Raw genomic sequence first — 21,175 nt, forward strand, 5'->3', positions numbered from 1 at the left:
CAAACCCGGGGAGGGCCGAGCAGACAGAAGAACAGCGCAGGGTCCTGTGTCGTTCCTCCACGAAGAGGGGGAGCGACAGGAGACCCAGAGAAAATCCTGTCTCCTGGTCTGGATTGGCGCAGCTCTGGCCTCAGCACTTCAGGTGGAGGCTTAACCCATTACACCACAACACCACCTCCTAGAGCAGCATCAAAGGCCCACATAATATTCTACAGATGCATGTGCACCTTGGGGCTGTCAGGACTAAGAGCTCAGCTCTCCTGGGCCTGTCTCCCACAGCAGGCAGAGGAGGCCCCTGTGTAGACCACACTCAGTGCCCAAGGGCCCCACCCCAGCCCCAGGTGCCAAGGCAGACCTGAGACCTGTGATGAGCGCCAGCCCCTCCCTCAGGGGTCAGCAGGAATCCTGCTCATCCTCTGAGGCCCCGCCCCTCCCAGGCTCCACCCCATCATCAGGGGGCAGGCACTGGGACCCGAGCACCCAGACCTGCTCACCTCCATCACTAGCACCCAGGACACAGGGACCTGCTCCCCCCTTACCTCACAGCCTCACCCCTGCCTGAGCCCTCGTGTGCCCGCCCCTGTGTGTGTCAGTCACACTGGGTCCCCAAACGTCCCTCCCGCTCCCCCAGAAACTCTGCTCACCCTTTGCTGCCTCCTCTCCCAGCCCCTGCCCCAGACCTGAAGTCTTCCCACTGCTCCCCAGGGATGCTCAGGCCCGGAGCAGCAAACCCTCAACCACGCAGGCAGGAGGGTCCCCCCCCTTGCAGCTCTCACACACCTGCAATCCCTGGGGATACGGCCCCGCCAAGGCCTCTCATGTGGGGTCCCAGGTACCTGCACCCCAGGCTGGGAGGGGACAGAGTGGCAGCTCCCCGTGTGGTCCTCAGATCTTGCAGTCCTTCCTCCCAGTACCCCCTAATCTGTCATCAGGGTTGAGCTGCACCCCTCTCTGCTGCTCTTCCCGAGGGCCCAGGCCACTCCTCTCTCCTATGTACTTATGATGCAGAGAGATAGCCTGCTGTCCATTGCTGATTCACTCCCCGAATGCCTGCAATGGCTGGGACTGGGCTGGGGTGAAGCCAGGAGCCAGGAACTGAGCCCAGGTCCCCACGGGAAGGCAGGGACCCAGCCCCGTGGGCCATCACCTGCTGCCCCCCAGAGTCTGCAGGAGCAGTAACTGGAATTGGGGCCAGAGCCAGCTGGCACACGGAGGAAATCCTATGTGGGATCCGGGCCCTAAGGACGAGACCAAATGTCCGCCCAGCCCCTCCCCCACTCTGATCGCTCTGGTGAGTCGTTTCAGCGCCTCCCTCCCCTCTCACCTGCTTTGTCCACTGGATGGACACAGCTCCGCAGCTGGGGAGTTCACCCTGCCTGCTCTGTGCTGCCCCCGTGCGGCCACCAGAGCTGACCAACACCCGGACCGCCCACTGCCCTCCCCTGAACTTCCTGTCCCCGCCCTCAGGGGAGCCCACTCCCTTGCCCACAGTCCCCCTCTCTGGGCAGGGTCACCCCTCAGTCTGCCCCATCCTGCCTGACCCCTGCCCAGCCGCGTTCTAAGCCAACGCCCTCCCTGCTCCCCTCTCGTGTCAGCTGATGACCGTGCTCCCACCGCACTGGGGACATTGAACTTTCTAGAAGACAGTGGTGACAGATTTCCACTGCCATCTCTCTCCTGTCTGCAGCTACAGCGTGGGTCAGGCCTGCCATGGCGCTGGGGGGATTGCAGGTGAGCCAGCCTCGCCCCCGCCAGAGCAGGGGCCTCTGCTGGGGTCCTCGCCATTGTCCTTTCTGGTTGACTTTTTTTTTAATTCTTCATTAACATTTTTTAAAGATTTTATTTATTTATTTGACAGGCAGAATTACAGACAGTGAGAGAGACAGAGAGAAAGGCCTTCCGTTGGTTCACTCCCCAAATGGCCACAACAGCCAGAGCTGTGCCGATCCGATGCCAGGAGCCAGGTTCCTCTTTCTGGTCTCCCAGGTGGGTTCAGGCACCCAAGCACTTAGGACATCCTCCACTGCTATCCCGGGCCACAGCAGAGAACTGGACTGGAAGAGGATCAACCAGGACTAGAACTGGCGCCCATATGGGATGCCCCGCAGGCAGAGGATTAACCAAGGCACCGGGCCCCACTCTGGTTGACTGAAAGGTGTTGCTTCATCCACTCTTCCCAGAGGCCTCAGCCTGCAGCCTGCTTCCCGGCTCTCCCAGCCTTTTCTGTCTTTCCACAGTGTCTCACAAGAGTTCCCTATGAGCTCGGTGCACATCTAATATGTGTAGTATCTGCTCCAACTGAAGCTACTGATGCAGGTGGTGGGGAGCGGGGGCAGAGGGCACCCACCAGGGAAGTGGGGGCTTCCCACTGCAGAGGGGACAGGAGGGGGTTGGGACCCGGCGGCCTCCACTGTAGCACAGGACGGCGATGAACTGCATAGGTTCCTGCAGGGCTGACAAGGAGCTGTCCCGGTGAGGGGGACGCTGTGGCCCCTGTGATGACAACCAGGGGTTGGGGGTAATGATCCACCAAGGACCGGAGCCAAGATTCCTGCTGAGCTGTGCGAGGCCCTACAAAGGAGAATGAGAACCGGAGCTTGGTAACAGCAGTGCTGGCCAGGGGGGAGGCGGTGACTCACAGAGGGGCTGCCATCCCCTGCAGAGGAAGGCAGACAGAGAGGAAGGCGGCTGCAGCTCAGCTGTGAGTCAGTGATGCCTGGACCCCCACCATGGCGCCCCTGTGCTGGGAGGGTCCAGGCAGAGACCCAGGACGCTGCAGCCGGGCAGAGGGCTGCCTGCAGGGGGCGCTCACACACTCAGCCTCCGGAGCCTGCCTACATCACCACTACCTGTGGGCAGTAGTTGTGCAGGCTTGATCCAGGGACCAGAGGGGCAGGCTGGCTAAGCAAGTATCCGCTTCTTGGGGCCCAGGCACGGGGCAGTGTCGCTGCTGTGGTGGCTTCGCGGACCCTGGAAAAGCCATGTCCAGCTCTCAACAAGGTCAAGGTCACTCAGGAGCTGGAATGTGGTAGAAAAGGGGAGGAAGAGGCGGGGAAAGGACAGATGGAGGAAGAATGATCGTGCATGGAGACGTGGGTGAGGCCAGATGCCTGGGACAGGGCCAGAATAAGGTTGGGTCAGGGCCTCTGCAGGTGGGAGGTGACAGGAGAGAGGGGTCCCATTGGAGCAGTAGTATCTGTCAGGAGGGTAAGGCCATGGAGAGACAGAGGCCAAGGGTGGGAGTTAAATGGCCAGAGCCGGAGGACACAGTCCCCATGGGTCCTCCGGGAGAGCACCAGGAGCTGGGTGGGCAGGGGCTGTGGAGACGGCTCTGGAGCTGGGGCCCAGGGGCAATGCAGATGGCGGCCAGCATGGGTGCTGCTTAGCCTGGAGGATACAATGGCAGGAGCTGGGCAGCCAGCAGGTGCAGGGGCTGCACTGGGAGACGCCCCCTCCCATAGTGGGTGCCTGGTTCCAGTCCTGGCTCCACTTCTGATTCCAGCTTCCTGTGAGTGTGCACCCAGCAAAGCAGGAGGGGATGGTACTTGGGTCCCAACCCCCACCTGGGAGTCCTGGATTCAGTTTCGAGCTCCTGGCTTCAGCCTGGCCCAGCCCTAGTGTTGCAGTCACTTGAAGAGTGAAGCAGTGGATGCAAGTTGTCTCTCTCTCTCTCCCTCTCTCTCTATCTCCCCCCACCTTTTCAAATAAATACAAGTACATGTAAAAAGATAAATAAGGCAAACCTAGGAGCAGGATGCTGAGGGTGTCTGACCCAGTAAAACATCATGGTGCCATTTCCAATTCCCAGACATCAACCATCTCTGAGTCAGAGCCAGTGACTGAGGGGCTGTGCCCGGCCCTGGGAGGAAGGACCCCAGCATCCCACGGCAAGTCTACGTGAGGACACCATCCCAGTCCTTGTGCTGGGAGCCCGCAGCTGTCACTCAGGAGATCCGATCCTGGGCAGAATGAGGACGACTGCACCCTGGGCTGGAGGAGACACTGAAACCCAGATACCCATGGCCTCATCGTGTCCTCCTCTCACAGCAGGGCCGACAGAGGCAGGAGATTCACCTGCATGGGGTCTGGATCCCAGAGGTCTACGTGGGTGTCAGGGAGCCCAGTCCTTGAGCCATCACCTGCTCCCTCCAATGTGCACATCAGCAGGAATGCCGGGGTCAGAGGGGAACCTGGGACTTGAACCTAGGCCTTCTGATCTGGGATGGATGGAGGTGGCCCAAGGGGCTTCTCAACTCCTGTGTCAAAGCCCATCCCAAAGACAGCAAGCAGAGGTGTTGCTCTAAGGCATTCTAGTTACGGCACTGCGGGCTCGGGTGGATTTGATGAAGCTGCTGTGTGTGCCCAACAGTGCTGCAGCTCAGTGAAGGGAAAGTTCTTACTACAAATAAACCTCAGAGAGGATGCTCGTCCTTTCTGTTTCCAAACTTTGAATCCTTGCTTTCCAAGAAAGAAAAGTAAAGCATTAAAGCAAAATTAAAGCAAAACATGTAGGGGTGGGCACTGGCACAGCAGGTAAACGCAGCCGAGACTCCCACGTCCCCTGTGGGAGACCTGAGTTCCAGGCCCAGCCCCATCTGACCCGGCTTCCTGTTGATGCACACTCTGGGAGGCAGCAGATGGCGACTCCAGTGCTCAGGTCCCTGCCACCCACACGGAGACCAGATTGAGTTTCAGGCTCCTGGATTCAGCCGGGCTGAGCCTGGCCATTGTGGCCACTGGGGAGTGAATCAATGCATCTCTCTCTCTCTGCCTCTCCTCTCTGTAACTCAGAATTTCAAATAAAACACAAATAAATGGTTAAAAAATAAAAAAGATAGCTCTTGCTCTTTATGCCTTTCAAAACTAAAAATTAAAAATACCAAAAGGAGAGAGTTGTCATTTTAAAACACCATTTGATTATACAATCAAGAAATGGTATTTAACTTTAATGTTGGCTTTAGCATAGATGTAAATTCCTAGCTATTCTTCACTTACAGAGATGGAATTGAATTCCTTCCTAGTGTGTTTAGCCTGCACTTAATGTCTGAGAAAGAGAGAGAGAGAGAGAGAGAGAGAGAGAGAGAGAGAGAGAGAGAATCTTCTACTGAATGGTTTACTCCCCAAATGGTTGCAAAGGCTGGGGCTGGGCCAGGCCAGAGCTAAGTGCCCAGAGCTTCTTCCTGGTCTCCCATAGGGGTGCAGGGGCCCAAGCACTTGGGTCATCTCCGCTGCTTTCCCAGGTGCATTAGCAGGGAGCTAAGTGGGAAGTGGAGCAGCCAGGACTCAAACCAGTGCCCATATGGGACCCAGATGAACAGAGGCTTAACCTGCTGTGCCACAATGCCAGCTGGAAGCATTTAGAATTTAATGCATCTGTGGGGCTGATAAAAATCTAGTTGTTTCCTTGTGTGAATCAAGTTAAATACTAACACCAGTGCCCCAATAAAATCTGTGCAAGGCTTGGATGGAGACAATTCATACAAATGGCAGCAGGTGGGCATTAGCCTTGCAGCAGAGACACCCGCACCCCACAGCAGATGCCCGGGTTGAGTGGCTGCTGCTCCTGACTCCAGCCTCCTGCCCATGCAAACCCTGGGAGCAGTGACACAGGCTCAAGGGACTGGGCTCCTGCCCCCTCACTGCAGTCCTGGCTGGATTTCGTCTGCTCCTCTTCAGCCCAACCAGATGAGAGTTCTCTCTCTCTCTCTCTCTCTCTCTCTGTCTCCCCTATTTAATCTTTCACTCTCAAATACAAAAATAAACAACTGCATGCATGAGCACTTGTGTACAATTTATTGTGGAGATTTTCAAATTACAACCAAATAAACCCAGCAGAGAACTAGCAGAGCTGGTGATGTTTATGGCGCAGATTGGCCACTGCTACCCGGAGCATTTCCTCAACTTTCCTCAAGAGCTGAAAGATCTTCTCTCCTGCAATCATACTGTCTTGGACCCAGATCTCCAAATGATATTTTGCAAAGCTTTGGTCCTGCTGAGAAATAAGAATCTCATCGACCCATCAGGCTTACTAGAGCTCTTCTTTGAACTTCTTCGTTGCCACTACAAGCTGCTACGAAAGACTTTTATATGCACATATTGTGACTGACATCAAGAATATAAATGCAAAACACAAGAACAACAAAGTGAATATAGTCTTGCAGAATTTCATGTACACCATGTGAAGAGACAGCAATGTGACAGCAGCCAAGATGTCTTTGGATGTGATGATCGAACGCTCTAGAAGGAACATCTGGAATGATGCCCAAACCGTCAATGTTATCACGACTGCATGTTTCTCTAAGGTCACCGAGATACTGGTTTCTGCCTTGACATTCTTCCTCGGAAAAGATGAAGATGAGAAACAGGACAGTGACTCAGAATCTGAGGATGAAGGGCCAACAGCCAGAGACCTGCTAGTGCAGTATGCCACAGGGAAGAAGAGCTCCAAGAACAAGAAAAGGTTGGAAAAGGCAATGAAAGTGCTCAAGAAACAAAAAAAGAAGAAAAAACCAGAGGTGTTTAACTTTTCAGCTATTCACTCGATTCATGATCCCCAAGACTTTGTGGAAAAACTACACAAGCAGCTGGAGAGCTCTCAGGAGAGGCCTGAGGTGAAGATGATGCTCATGACCTCATCTCCAGATTGGTGGGACTCCATGAGCTTTTCCTCTTCTGTTGCTCCCCCTCTTCATGGAGGAACGACACAGGACCCTGCGCTGTTCTTTCGTCTGCTCGGCCCTCCCCGGGTTTGCTGCTGGTTCTTCCCGGGTTGGCTACCGTCCCTCCACCTCCGTGGAGGGGCGGGCCCCCTGCCACCTTCCCCACTTCCGCAGGGGAGCGGCACACCGCCGGCCGGCTCTCTCGGGGGCTGCACAGGTGTTCCTTCAGATAGATGTTCCCCTTAGATGTTCCTGGTGCATGTTGTCTCTCTCCTCCTTTATAGTCCTCTTCCACCAATCCCAACTCTGCTACCCACACGCCGAGTACGCTGCTCTCCTCCAATCAGGAGCAGGTCCCACAGTCTATTGGTTGAACTGGAGGCAGCTGTGTAGAAGCTGTTTCCTCCTCTCCCAGCGCCATATTGTGGGAGAGCAGATGCATAGAATAAGTCTTAATTCCAGTAACTTAGTCTAGTCCGAGTTGCTCCCAGTTGCTCCCCACACTCTTCAACGTCTATCCCTTTGTGCAAAGCTTCCTACAGCCCCACCAGAGAAGTAACGAAGATCCTTCTGTTTGCTGCACAAGCTTCTCATCACCTGGTGCCCCCAGAGATCATTCAGTCGTTGCTCATGACGGTGGCCAACAACTTTGTTACCGACAAGAACTCTGGGGAAGTCCTGACCGTAGGCATCAATGCTATCAAAGAGCTAACAGCTCGGTGTCCTCTAGCCTCTAGCTGTTGTTCACCTCCAAGACTTGGCTCAGTAGAAAACACACAAAGATAAGAATGTGATGATGGCTGCTAGCACTTTGATTCAGCTCTTCCGCAACCTGAACCCACAGATGTTGCAGAAGAAATTCCGGGGTGAGCCTACGGAGGCCTCCACAGAGGCGCGAGCACAGGAATATGGAGAATTAGATGCTAAAGATTATATTCCAGGAGCAGAAGTCTTGGAAGTTGAGAAAGAAGAGAATGCTGAAAATGACGAAGATGGGTGGGAAGGCACCAGTCTCAGTGAGGAGGACCAGGAGGATGCTGATGGGGAATGGTTGATGCGCACCACTCTTCCGACGAAGAACAGCAAGAAAGCGCCCGGGAGCTGAACAGCACGCCCATGGAGGAGCGCAAAGCCAAAGCTGCCGCCTCAGCACCAGCTGGGTTTTGACTCAGGAAGACTTCCAGAAGATCTGCATTGCCCAGGGGAGGAAAGAACTGGACGCTGCCCCTGGGAAAGCTGAGAAGAGGAAATATATTGAGAGAGAGAGTGACGAGGAACGCAGGGGCGAGTTACTGTCCCTTCGGGATATTGAACGCATTCATAAAAAGCCAAAGTCTGACAAAGAGACAGGCTGGTGACTGCAATGGCTGGGAAAACAGACTGAAAGGAATTTGTGAGAAAGAAAACCAAAAGAACCCATTTGCTAGTTCCACAAATAAAGAGAAGAAAAAGCAGAAGAACTTTCTGATGAGGCGGTATAGCCAGAATGTCCGGTCCAAAAACAAGTGTTCCTTCCGCGAAAAGCAACTGGCTCTACGAGATGCACTTTTGAAAAAGAAAAAGAATGAAGTAACTTTCAAGCAAGTTTTCCAATCCAAAGAGAATGCTAAGTTGGTATCATTGCTCTGAGTATTAGTAAAGCAAGAATATTGGTTCACATTTAAAAAAAAATTGCCATTAAACAGTGGCAATCTTGCGGTGATTGAAATGTGCAGATGCTTCTAGATGAAACACTAAGGAACAAATTGTTTAAACACTAAGAAAAAATGACTTTTGCTCAGCATCGTGCCTCCCCCATTCTTAAACTAAGCTTTCTTCATCTACTGAATCATTTTATTATGTGATAAACATACTAAATGGAAAATTTCAGAAATAAACACTACATAAGTTTTAAACTGTATGCCCTTTCTATTTCTTGATGTACTAATATCCTTAAAGGCAGAGTGACAAGATATGGACAGAGATCTTCTGTCCTCAGATTCACTTCTCAAGGGCCTACAAAGCCAGGCTGGGCCAGACTGGAGCCAGGAACCTGGAGCTCCCTCTGGGTCTCCCATGGGGTGGGAGGGGCCCAGTACCTGAGCCATCACCTGCTGCCTCCCAGGCTGCACGAGCAGGAAGCTGGATCACAGCAGAGTAGCCAGACTCAGACCCAACCCTCTGCTGTGGAATGGGACGCCCTAGGCAGAGACTAACCTGACCTCCACACCCCCCTCCTGGGCCCTCCTGAGGGAGTGATGGAATCTCCTGACTGGTCCCTCCCACCTGGGGTGTCAATCATGCCTGGGTCCAGCCCATCCCCACTGCATCCCCTACACCCCACTAGTCACTCAGCAGGCCTCCCGTGTGTCACATGGCTCTGGAGGTGTCCCAGGTCTGTGTCAGCCCCCTTACCTGACAGCCTAGCACTACATCAGAGTGTCTGTCACCCACCTCCCTCCACGGCATCACACAGGCTCCTCACACTGTCACAGAGCAGGGGACACAGCACCGACACCTCTCAAGAGACCGCAGTCACACGGGACTTCTCACAGCTCGTGGTGGGAACAGCTCCACGCTATCAGTGCTGTTGTTCACCTCTTCCTGTTCTTGATTCATCAGCTAAACTTAATCACAGGTGTGTGCAGGGTGGGGCTCAGGACTGGCCAGGGTCAGACATCCCTGGGGTCCTGGACCACATCTGGTGGATGGGGAGGGACCCAGTGCTGAGCTGTGCTGCACTCCCACAGACAGGCTCAGGGCTGGGGGGAGGTGACGGTCACCAGGGCACAGCCATGTTATCTGGGAAAGCAGACCTGGGTTTCCGGGGGCGTCACTGTTGGACACTTTTAGATGTGAGGGGGCCACGGTGCGCTCTGTCACAGACCAGGGTCCTGATCACTCAGGTGGGGAAGTGCATGCTGCAGACATGGCTGATAAACCACAGGACCCGGCTCCGCAGGTTCCTCTCTGGGGCTCTCACACACAGCGGCCCCCTCCCCGGGAACTGAGGATGAAACCACTGCCGCTCCTCCCGCCCTCCCCAGGCCCCTCACTCCCCCCAGCAAGGTCCCTGGAGGTGAGCTTTCCTCTAGAAGAGTCCAGGGGACAGGTAAGGAGCAGGCACAGCTCAGGGACAGGGATCCGGGAAGGAAGGGAGGGGCTGGGCCGGCCTGGGGCTCTCCGGGTTCCTCAGACAGAGGCTGCCCGGCCTCGGGGAGCCGACATCACGCAGCGCGGGGCTCGGGAGCACAGGGGTCGGGGCTGAGTCCAGGTCCTGGCGTGGCGCTCAGGGTCTGGGTCCCAGGGCAGGGTCTGGGCTGGGGAAGCCGAGCAGCGTGGGTGAGTCCCCTTGTCCCTGAGTTACACTTCTCCTTTCACTACCTGGGTCGGGTTTTTAAGCCTGGAGACTCATGACGCGATGCCAGGCCTCACTCCCATTGGGCATCCGGTTTCCAGAGGAGCCGATCAGCGCCGCCAGATCCGTGTGATACTTATGCATGGAGCTATGGGAACTGATTTCCCCCCAGAACCCTATGATGAAGTCCCTGGCGCCTCGGACACTCCTCCTGCTGCTCCCGGGGGCCCTGGTCCTGACCGAGACCCGGGAGGGTGAGTGCGGGGTCCGGATGAAGACGTCCTCTGTGGGGCAGGAACGTGGGGACCGCGCAGCGGGCACCCCGTGGGAGGGGCGTCTCATGAGCCCCTGGCCCAGATGCCCCCACCTCGGCCGCGCCGGTCCCACACCCCCCTCGCCTTCCCTCTTCCGTTTCTCGACACCCTCTCCCCTTCCTCCCCGCCCGGTCCCACCCACCTCAGACCCGGGCGTCCCGCTGCGGGCCTGCGTCGGACAGTTCTCAGTCGCTCCCGCCCGCAGGCTCCCACTCCATGTTATACTTCGAAACCGCCGTGTCCCGGCCCGGCCTGGGGGAGCCGCGCTTCATCTCCGTGGGCTACGTGGACGACACGCAGTTCGTGCGCTTCGACAGCGACGCCGAGAACCCGAGGGAGGAGCCGCGGGCGGCGTGGATGCGGCAGGTGGAGCCGGGGTACTGGGACCGGAACACGCAGATCTACAAGGACACCGCTCAGGCCTCCCGCGTGGACCTGAACACCCTGCGCGGCTGCTACAGCCAGAACGCGGCCGGTGAGTGACCCGGATCGCACCTCGCGACCCCTCCCCGCGTGGTGCCCAGGGGGCTCCGAGTCTCCGGGTCCGAGGTCCCCCAGACTGCGCTCCCCGCGGCGACCCTCGGCCTGGAGGAGCCCACGGGACACTCATGGGTTTCATTTTCGGTTTGGGCCGAAATTCCAGTGGTTGGGTGAGGGCGGGGGCGGAGCTCCGTGGCCAGGGCTGACCGCGGGGCGGGGCCAGGGTCTCACACCATCCAGAGGATGTATGGCTGCGAGGTCGGGGCGGACGGACGCTTCCTCCGCGGGTACCAGCAGGACGCCTATGATGGCGCTGACTACATCGCCCTGAATGAGGACCTGCGCTCCTGGACCGCGGCGGACACCGCGGCTCAGATCACCCGGCGCAAGTGGGAGGCGGCAGGTGCGGCTGAACAAGACAGGGCCTACCTGGAGGGCACGTGCGTGGAGTGGCTGCGCAGATACCTGGAGATGGGGAAGGAGACACTGCAGCGCGCAGGTTCGCAAGGCTGGGAGGGGCCGCGCTCGCCGACCTCCCCTGGGGCAGGGGCTGGGGAGGAGAGGAGGAAATCAGACCCAGGCCTAATCTCTTCTCCTTGGGGTGGGGGGTGGGGGGCGCGCGGAAAGGTCCTCCTTGATTTGGTGCCCGCCATTATATCAGGGCAGTAGAGGGACCCCGGGCTGTCAGGATTTGGGACAAAAGATTCCAGAAGTCACCTCAGGGGTGCCCTGGACTCTGGCAGGGTTCTGTGAGCCTGCTGCGTGGGGAGGTTTCGAGTCTCTGCCTCCTCTCAGGTCAAGACTGAAATCCCTTTCATCCCTGTAAGACATCTGAAGACTCCTAGCCTGGGCGCTCTGATTCTAGAAATATCCAAAGAATCCGTCATCCCGATGCCTGTGTGCAGGCAGGGTCTGGGTTCTGCACACCCTCCCCTACTCCGTCGTCCCCTCGGTTCTCAGGATGGTCCCGTGAGTGCTGCTCCCGTGTCCCATGGAGATCACAAAGTGCCTGAACTTTCCAAATCTTTCCCTCAGACCCGCCCAAAGCCCACGTGACCCACCACCCCGCCTCTGACAAGGAGGCCACCCTGAGGTGCTGGGCCCTGGGCTTCTACCCCGTGGAGATCTCACTGACCTGGCAGCGGGATGGGGAGGACCAGACCCAGGACACGGAGCTCGTGGAGACCAGGCCTGGGGGCGACGGAACCTTCCAGAAGTGGGCGGCTGTGGTGGTGCCTTCTGGGGAGGAGCAGAGATACACGTGCCGTGTGCAGCACGAGGGGCTGCCTGAGCCCCTCACCCTGAGATGGGGTGAGGAGGGCAGGGGGGCGGGGCCTCTGTGGGGAGGGCAGAGCCCTGCTGGGGCCTTCAGCAGGGGCAGGGCTGAGCCCTGGGGTCAGAGTCCCCACCTCCGCTTCCCTTCTCAGAGCCTCCTGCTCAGTCCACCGCGCTCATAGTGGGAATTGTTGCTGGAGTTCTGATCCTGGGAGCTGTGGTCCCTGTTGTGATGAGGTGGATGAGGACAAGGAGGAGGCAGAGCTCAGGTAGGAGAGGGAAGGGTGGGGTCTGAGTCTCCTGTCCCCTGGGGGACTTCCTGTCCCAGGGAGAAGGCCCCGGGCCCTGTTCCTGGGATGCACAGTCCACACCCATCTGCACACCCAGGCCGGGCCCTGTGTGGGCTCTCTGTAAAGCACAGGGAAGAGAAGGACGAATCTTTCCTGGGCTGGTGCTGGTGATGGGAGCTGAGTGCCAGCAGCCGCAGAGCAGGGGGGGCCCCAGCTGAGGACAGGGCTCCAGGGGCGGGGTCTCCTGTCCCACAGCCACAGTTCTGGAAGCTTCTGTAGGATGAGCCAGTGCTCTGGGCTTCCTCGAGGTGGGTGCTCAGGCCCTGCCTCCTCCCTGGTCTCTCACAAGGTGTTTTCTTCTCACAGATGGGAGAGGAGGGAGATACACTCCGGCGGCTGTTAAGTTCTGGCGTGTGATGCTGGGTGGGGGTCACCGCGACCCTTGCCACAGTGAGAAGCCCATGGAGACGCTGCCCGCCCACCCCACGCTCCCCCCTCAGCCACGCCCCCTGTGGACCTCACCGAGTCCTGATTTGTTCACCCCCGGAGGTGGCATTGCCTTAAGTCTCTGATTCTTCTGGCTGTGAAAGCTGAGACCTGGAAGCCTCCTTGGGTAGGGGGTGGGGCAGAGGGGACACCATGGGCTCTGGGGATTCCTTGAATGGGCCATGTGGGTGGTGGCTGCTCATGTCCCTGTGTGCACTGCTCATCTGAACTTGTTACCTGCATTTTTCTATAGCGTGACAGTGTCAGGGTTTTCAAACATGACCAAGAACGACTACCAAGACCACGCTGAGCCAAGAAAGAAGAATTTTGTTAGGGTGAAGAACGGACGTGAGCAGCCTCCGGGGAGAGGAGCTCGGGGCTCCAGAGTGATGCTGGGGTCTAGGGAGCCTGTGCCGGGGAGGAGGGAGACAGGAGGGAGTTGAGTGGAGCGGCTGGACAAAGGGCTGAGGGATGTGGGCTGGAGCAGCGGAAGAGGATCCCAGATACCGAGAGACAGGGGGTCCCTGATTCGGGGAGTGCCCGGGGCTGCCTGATTCACAGCTGGGGCAGTGATAGGGACCAGGAGGCTAGGGTGTCTCCCTGATTTGTAGCTGGGACAAATTCTGGGATGCTGAGGCTCCCCAGGTGCACTGCACCTCTGTTTTCATTTTCCTGTCCCCAGGAAAGAATGGGGAGGAGGATTCGGGACTCTCAGAACACAGCGGCCTGTGTGGGACTGAGCGATGCAGATTTGTGCAGGCCCCGACTTTGTCCTCAGAGCCCCGCTCACCTTGAGCTCGTGGGCAGCAGGCACAGTGTGAGGAGGGGAGCCTGGCCCGCCCTGCCCATGTGGGCGTCTCCGTCCTGTCTCAGGTCCCGTGCACTGCGCTGCAGCTCCTTCCCCATTCAGTCTGAACACTGATTTATTTTTCCCATTCTGTCATGAAGTTTGGGTGAGTTAATTAAATGAGGAGATTCCTTAAATTTGAGAGAGGAAATAAATAGAAATAAATAGAAGCACTAGAACCTTCCAGAACCCGTGTGCTTGCTGTGCTGAGTGTGCTGCAGGTGGGGCTGGGAGGGGCTGGAGGCACTGAATGAGGACAGTGCTGTGCCCTGGGTGCTGAGTCCATCCGGGCGCTGTGGTCGCTCCTTACCCGGGTCCTGCCCCGTCCTTGTCTCCAGTGGAAGCTCTGCCCCCGACCCCCGCCTGTGCTCACCGGACTCAGCCCCGGCCCCAGGAGGTCCTGTTCCTGGGACCCACAGCCGGGACGGCTTCCTGTGCCTGGGCAGCCTGAGCTCAGGCTTGGGCCCAGCCACGGCCCCCATCTTTCCCGCCTTCATTTATTTTCATTTCCTTGGCTGCTCACACTGCCCTTGTTCCTGTGAGGGCCCTGGTGACAGCAGGGTGAGGGGGCGGGCTGTGGCTGCCTCAGGCTGCAGCTGACCTGGGCTCCATTGATAAGCAGCAGCAGGAAGGGGGCGGAGCTCCACTGCAGGTGCTGTGTGCTGGGGGCCCCGCCCATGACACCCGAGCTGCAACCCTGAGGGAGGCAGAAGCTGCTGGCCCTGTGGAGCCTGCATTCCAGGGAGGAGGCAGCTGATGGGCTCTGGACAGAGCAATGGGAGAGCGCTCAGGGTAGGAGGTTAGTGTGTGGGGGAGGTGGTGCAGAGAGGGTGTGAGGGAGAGAGAAAGTGGCTGCCTTGCGGGGCTGGGGTCAGCGAGGACCTCACTGAGACAGTGGCCTTGAAGACATTTGAGGGACATGAGGAGTCATCTGTAAAGCCATTTGGGGCAGGTCCTTTACAGGCAGGGAACCTCCAGTGCAAATGTCGTGGGGCAGGAGTGTGTGTTTGTGTGTGGGTGTCGTGTGCACACTGGCAGGGTGTTGCCCTTGCTCTAAGTGAGCTGGGAGCTGGGAGAGCTCTGAGCAGGAAGGGGCGTGGCTCTGCTGCTCCCTTACATGACTCCTTGGCTGCTGGGGGAGGGTGGGGCACAGAGGCCAGCAAGGCTGCAGGAGGACGTCAGGGCACCCGGCAGAGCCCAGGCTGGGGACGTGGCTACTGCGCTGGGGCGGGGTGGGAGGAGTGGGAGAGGAGCTTCGAGATCCCTCTGAAGATGGACTCATGGCGCTGCCTCATGGGCTGCACCAGGGGCTGAGAGAGGGCAGTCAAGGAGGCCGTGACTGCAGGAGGAGGGGGTTTCTCTGGAGGAGAGGGGGCGACAGTGGGCGGGGCATCTGAGGAGGGGGCGGCCCAGGCGTCTATGCAGGTGCCCGGAGCCCAGGTGTCTGCTGGGAGTGTGGCTGACACTGTGGGGCCGGCAGTTGGGCCGCGGGATGAAGTTAGGAGAAACGTCTGGGCTGGAGAAGTAGACGGGGAGGGGCACCGTGTGAATGGGGTTCGCAGCCCTGAGCAGAGACGCAGTCACCGAGGGAGGGGGCGGCTGGGAAGAGGAAGGGCCCAGACCCGAGCCCTGGCCCTGCAGTGTCAGTGATGGGAGCGAGCGCATGGCAGAGCCGGCCGCGGGTCTGGGCCACGTCCTGCACTGGGGGCCGGGACTTGCTGGGCAGGAGCCCCCGGGACACCACGAGGATCAGACAGTCTGGGGCGAGCAGGTTTGCCTGTGTGCAGGGTGTCCTGCCGCTGTGGTCCCCAGTCCACACTTTCAGCAAGACCTAGACCAGGCCCCTCAGGCCCTGCCTTGGGCTCCCGTTCGGGCTTAGTAACTCAGCAGTTTGGGGGGGGGGGTGGGGGGCACAGTGGGAGGCGGAGCCTCTGGCAGGCACTGTGTAGCCGTCCCTGTCCACAGTGCAGCCGCCCCCGCCCACAGTGCTCTCCCTGATTCTCCTGTTTCCGAAGTGGGAGGCAGTGCACACTCAACTCAGCCTCTCTCAGTTGTGACTGTTGCCTTTTAGCATTGTACCGACAGTGCTGTCAATCAAGTTATCAGTGAGGCTCAGGTTGTAAGGCAGCAGGTGCAGGTCCCATGTGATTCTCCTTCCATGAATAGTTTGGAGCAGAGAAGAATCTTCCCCTCCCCTTTGCCTCTCACCAGGACACACCCAGGTCTGTAAGATCCAGGGGATGCTTGTGTGCCCTGGCATTTGGTGTACATGGATATTTTGTGTTTCCTTGTTCGTTGAAACATGTGTAGGGGATGTAAACCCATCTGCTGGTTTCTATGTGGCCCCCACAAAGGATTTGACAAAAATCCCACCCTAATTTTTAGTTTAGAGGCACCGCCCACAGTGTGGGGAGACCAGGAGTAGCTGGCAGCAAACTGATTTTAGGGGCTCAGGAGGGGAGAGGAGGCTTCTGTTGCTCAACTTTGCTCTTGGGCCATCTTCCACTGCTTCCTCAGGTGCATTAGCAGGGAGCAGGATTGGAAGTGAAGCAGCTAGGATTCAAACCAGCACCCATATGGGATGCCGGCGCTGCAGGCTGGGGCTTTAACCCACAGCGCCACAGTGCCAGCCCCTCAATAAGCTTTTTTAAAAAAATTTAAAAATTTTTTTTATTTGAAAGTCAGAGTTACACAGAGAGAAAAGGAGAAGTACAGGCAGAAAGAGAGGTCTTTCATCCACTGGTTCACTCCCCAATTGGCCGCAATGGCCAGAGCTGGGCTGATCTAAAGCCAGAATCCGGGAGCCTCTTCTGGGTCTCCCACGTGGGTGCAGGGGCCCAAGGACTTGGACCATCTTCTACTGCTTTCTCAGGCCATAGCAGAGAGCTGGATCAGAAGTGGAGCAGCCGGGACTCGAACCAGCACCCATATGAGATACCGGCACTGAAGGTGGTGGCTTTACCTGCTACACCACAGTGCTGGCCCCCTTCAGTAAGTTTTTAAGACTGCTCGATCCACTGAAAACTCAAAATGATGGATACAATATGAAACAATTAAGAATCATGAATAAACAATGGCCAGCGCCATGGCTCACCAAGCTAATCCTCTGCCTTGCGGTGCTGGCACACCGGGTTCTAGTCCCGGTCGGGGCGCCGGATTCTGTCCCGGTTGCCCCTCTTCCAGGCCAGCTCTCTGCTGTAGCCCAGGAGTGCAGTGGAGGATGGCCCAGGTGCTTGGGCCCTGCACCCTATGGGAGACCAGGAGAAGTACCTGGCTCCTGCCATCGGATCAGCGCAGTGCGCCGGCCGCGGCGGCCATTGGAGGGTGAACCAATGGCAAAGGAAGACCTTTCTCTCTCTCTCTCTCACTGTCCACTCTGCCTGTCCAAAAAGAAAAAAAAAAAAAGAATCATGAATAAACAAGAGAATAATCATTTAGGACAAACTATAATGGGTACAGGGATTAACACGGAAAAGTTGTTTTGAAGGTATTTGCCAAATTCAGAAAATCATAGCTCTGATTTTCTCAGGCTTTTAAAGTATAGTAGAAAGATACGATGCCCAGAACTTATTCATGTGGTGCATCTAATAGGAGACACTCCTCCTGCTCTCTCAAAAACTGGGAAACTTTAAGAGTAAGTTTGGGGCTGGCGCTGTGGTGTAGTGGGTAAGGCTGCTGCCTGCAGTGCCGGAATCCCTTATGTGCGTTGGTTCTATTCCTTGCTATTCCATTTCTGATCCAGCTCTCTGCTATGGCCTGGGAAGGCAGCAGAAGATGGCCCAAATCCTTGGACCCCTGCACCCGAGTGGGAGACCTGGAAGAAGCTCCTGGCTCCTGGCTTCGGATCTGCACAATTCTGGCCATTGCGCCCATTTGGGGAGTGAACCAACGAATGGAAGACTTCTCTCTATATCTCTCTCTCTCCTTTCATTCTCTCTCTGTTTAACTCTGACTTTCAAATAAATGAATAAGTCTTTAAAAAAAAATTAAGGGCCAGCGCTGTGGTGTAGTAGGTTAAGCCTCTACCTGCAGCACCAGCATCCCGTATGGGTGCTGGTTCCAGTCCTGGATGCCCCACTTCCAATCCAGCTCCCTCCCTGCTGATGCACCTGGGGAAGCAACATTAGATGACCCAAGAACTTGGGCCCCTGCACCCATGTGGGAAACCTGGAAGACGCTCCTGGCTCCTGGCTTTGGATCAGCTCAGCTCTGGCTCTTGTGGCTATTTGGGAAGTGAACCAGAAGATGGAAGACCTCTCTCTTTCTCTCTAACTCTGATGCTTAAATAAATAAATCTTTAAAATTCATTCATCTATACAGTTAGGTGCATTTCTTGGTATGTATACTCCATTTTAATAAAATGTCTTCTTCAGGGATTTCGGCAGATCTAGCATGGCTCTGTGTGTGTTTGTGTGTGTGCATTAGAGAAAGACTTATTTTAAAGAATTGTCTTCTGCAGTTGAAAGGAGCCAAGAGCCACCATAAAAAAATGGGGCTCCTGAGACAAACCGTTCCAGAGACGGCCTTGGGAAATGGGGAGTAAACCGGTTCACAGAGAAAGCAGTCAGCTACTAACCAGAGATACACAGAACACCTGCCTTGTAGATAAGCCCCTTCCCTACGCTTGCTCAAGGTTAACAAAGAAAGCTGCAAGGCACGTAGCAACCTACTCCTGTCTCCTAGAAACCCCCTCCCCTAATGTATCCCTTTGACCTAGTACTTTTCCACCGACATTAGCACTTCAGACTGCCATACAAGGCCCGCTACTGAAAATTATCCAATGAACTTACGCCAGCCTATAATATGTTAATTTTGTGGTTTTGCCCTTTAAAAGCTGTGTGAGCTAGCTGCTCGGGGCTCCTCTCGCTTGCTTGCTGCTTGCAGCAGTAGAGGGCCCATTTGTACAAATGAAATAAAATTACTTCCTGCTCTATTGCATCGTCTGGTCCGGAGTCTGTGTTTCTGGGGTCGTCACAAGAGGACACCGCTTTTGGGGTCCTACACAGTTATGGCCTAAAGTTGGCAAAAATGGGTTAGCAGATTCAAGACCAAGTAGAGAGGCAGGCACTGTGGTATTAAGCTGTCAGTGTGCTAAGCTACCCCTTGGATATGTGCACCCTGCATCAGAGAGCTGGTGGGAGTCCCAGCTCCCCTCTTCCAATGCATCCTCCTGCCAATGCACCCGAGAAGGCAGCAGATGATGGCCAAGGACTTGGGTCCCTGCCACCCGAGTAGGAGAACTGGGTGGAGTTCCTGGCCTGGCTTCGGCCTGGCCTACCCCTGGTTGTTATGGCGTGTGAGGAGTGAACCAACAGATGGAAATTCTCTCTCTTCTGTCTCCTTCTCCCCTTTCTGCTGCCTCCCTGCCTCTTCCCCTCCCTCCCTGCCTCTTTCCCGCCTTGCTCTGACACTCTTTCAAATAAATAAATGTTAAAGAAAAATAAAGACCCAAGGATAGCCACCACTGTAGCTCAAGTCTGAAGCCGGCTGGAGGCCAGGAACAGCCGAATCTCCACTTGAGGCCTGAGGGCCAGCCGCAGAATTCCCTCTCACTAGGGGTGTCAGTGTTTTCTTCTGTCAGCCCTTTCATCATGTAGAAGCGTGCCCACGCTGGGGAGGGCAATCTGTTTTACCCAGTGTCAACACCCTCATGGAAATGTCTGCCCTAGCACCAAATGTCCGAACATACACTTCCCACCTTCCCAACACAGGGCTATTCAAAGGAGGTTTGCCTTTGACCCATTAAAACAAGGAACAACAATTTCTGCGAATTTGTACCAAATCGCCAGTTAGCTCTTCGATAGATGCTACCCAAATTTGCTTTTCTATTGTGTGCCAAAATAGCAAGTATTTGACCAACTGGAGAAGAGAGAGCCTGAAAAACAGCAAGAGAAAAAACAGTGTGCCTGGAAGGAATAATGATAGGATGAGAGCAGGTTTTGCGCTGGAGACAATGCAAAGAAGAGAGACAAGCAACATGTTTATACTCCTGAAAAGAAAACCCTGCCAAGGAGAACTCTACCCCAGAAACAATCTTTCCAAAATGAGGGGGCTTCAGAAGCAGCGCTTGGCCAGGTGGGGAAGACGTTCCCAGCCCCTGCTGAAAGGGGCGGTTCCGGCTCAGCTCTCAGCTCCAACCACCTGCTCCTGCACAGCCTGGGAGGCAGCAGGGCTGGCTCAGGACTTGGATCCCTGCCCCCACACCAGCCACCTGCATGGAGCTCCCAGCTCTCAGCCTTTGAGGAGCGACAAAAACAGAGCCAGCGCCAGATTCTGCTTGTGACTTCCGGCCAGCAGCAGGTGCTGCACGCTCCCCATCCCCACGTGCGCAGGGCTCCAGACCTGCAGCATCAGGCCAGCCCCTCCCTCCTAGCCCCAGCCTGTTCCTCTTCATGTCTCCCTCCTCATCCTTCTCTCCCCCGGACCGGCTCCTGAGGCTCTGTCACGCTCTTCAAAGGCCTTCTCCTCCCGCAGGGCAGCTGCTCCGAACCCATGGGGGACCAGGAAAGAAAAGGCCCAGCAGAGCAGCCCTGAAGGACCCCTGTGGCTCCCACCCTGGGTGGCAGCCCCTCCTCCACCCTGTGTCATGAAGTTCTTCACATAGGAACCAGCACTGTGGTGTAGCGGGCTTAGCCTTGCCTGCAGCACCGGCATCCCACGTGAGTGCCGATTTGTATCCCAGCTGCTCCTCTTCCAGTCCAGCTCTCTGCTGTGGCCTGAGAAAGCAGTAGAAGATGGCCCAAGTGCTTGGGACCCTGAACCCAAGTGGGAGACCCGGAAGAAGCTCCTGGCTCCTGGCTTCAGATTGGCCCAGCTCTGGCCGTTGTGGCCATTTGGAGAGTGAACCAGCAGATGGAAGACCTTTTTCTCTGTCTCTTATTCTCTAACTCTGCCTCTCAAATAAATAAATAAATCTTTTAAAAAATATCCTTCACACAGCATGTAAGCTATCTCCCAATTTGGCACCACATGCAAGAGTTGGTGGTAGGTGCACCTGTGCCTGTAGCCCACCACATGCACAGGGGCAAACGCTCCTCCACAAGATGAATTAGGAGGAGGCTGGGGTCCCCCTGAGACAGGGTTCACTGCCCTCTCCCACTCACAGGGAGGCTGAAAAGGTGTTCAGGACGGTCCCTCCACTCCAGGGACCAGGTGAGCAAGTCAGAACCATTGTAGGAGTCAAATGCCATCAAAGGAATACCGCTATAGAAAAGCTCCATGGGGCTGGCACTGTGGCACAGTGGGTTATAGCCCTGGCCTGAAGCGCCAGCATCCCATATGGGCGCTGGTTCTAGTCCCGGCTGCTCCTCTTCCAATCCAGCTCTCTGCAATGTCCTGGGATAGCAATAGAGGATGGCCAAAGTCCTCGGGCCCCGACCCACGTGGGAGACCTAGAAGAAGCTCCTGGCTCCTAATCAGTGCAGCTCCAGCCATTGCGGCCATCTGGCGAGTAAACCAGCGATGGAAGACCTCTCTCTCTGTCTCTA

At 56.4% G+C, this 21,175-nt stretch overlaps 1 protein-coding gene and 1 pseudogene across 1 annotated transcript; both read left to right on the forward strand.

Moving 5' to 3' along the window:
• The first annotated feature begins 5,640 nt into the window (after positions 1–5,640).
• LOC100339073 (protein SDA1 homolog) lies at positions 5,641–8,426 on the forward strand (annotated as a pseudogene).
• Positions 8,427–10,134: 1,708 nt separating this feature from the next.
• On the forward strand, positions 10,135–13,874 carry LOC100338822 (RLA class I histocompatibility antigen, alpha chain 11/11). The gene is made up of 6 exons (XM_002714306.6): positions 10,135–10,250; positions 10,516–10,785; positions 11,014–11,289; positions 11,826–12,101; positions 12,218–12,334; positions 12,722–13,874. Exons 1-6 carry the CDS (start codon positions 10,139–10,141, stop codon positions 12,925–12,927), a joined length of 1,257 nt encoding a protein of 418 aa, XP_002714352.5. The 5' UTR covers positions 10,135–10,138; the 3' UTR covers positions 12,928–13,874.
• Positions 13,875–21,175: the final 7,301 nt, after the last annotated feature.

The sequence above is a fragment of the Oryctolagus cuniculus genome, chromosome 5 (genome assembly GCF_051225735.1).
Source record: "Oryctolagus cuniculus isolate XC-2025 breed Fujian yellow rabbit chromosome 5, ASM5122573v1, whole genome shotgun sequence".
Taxonomy (NCBI): domain Eukaryota; kingdom Metazoa; phylum Chordata; class Mammalia; order Lagomorpha; family Leporidae; genus Oryctolagus; species Oryctolagus cuniculus.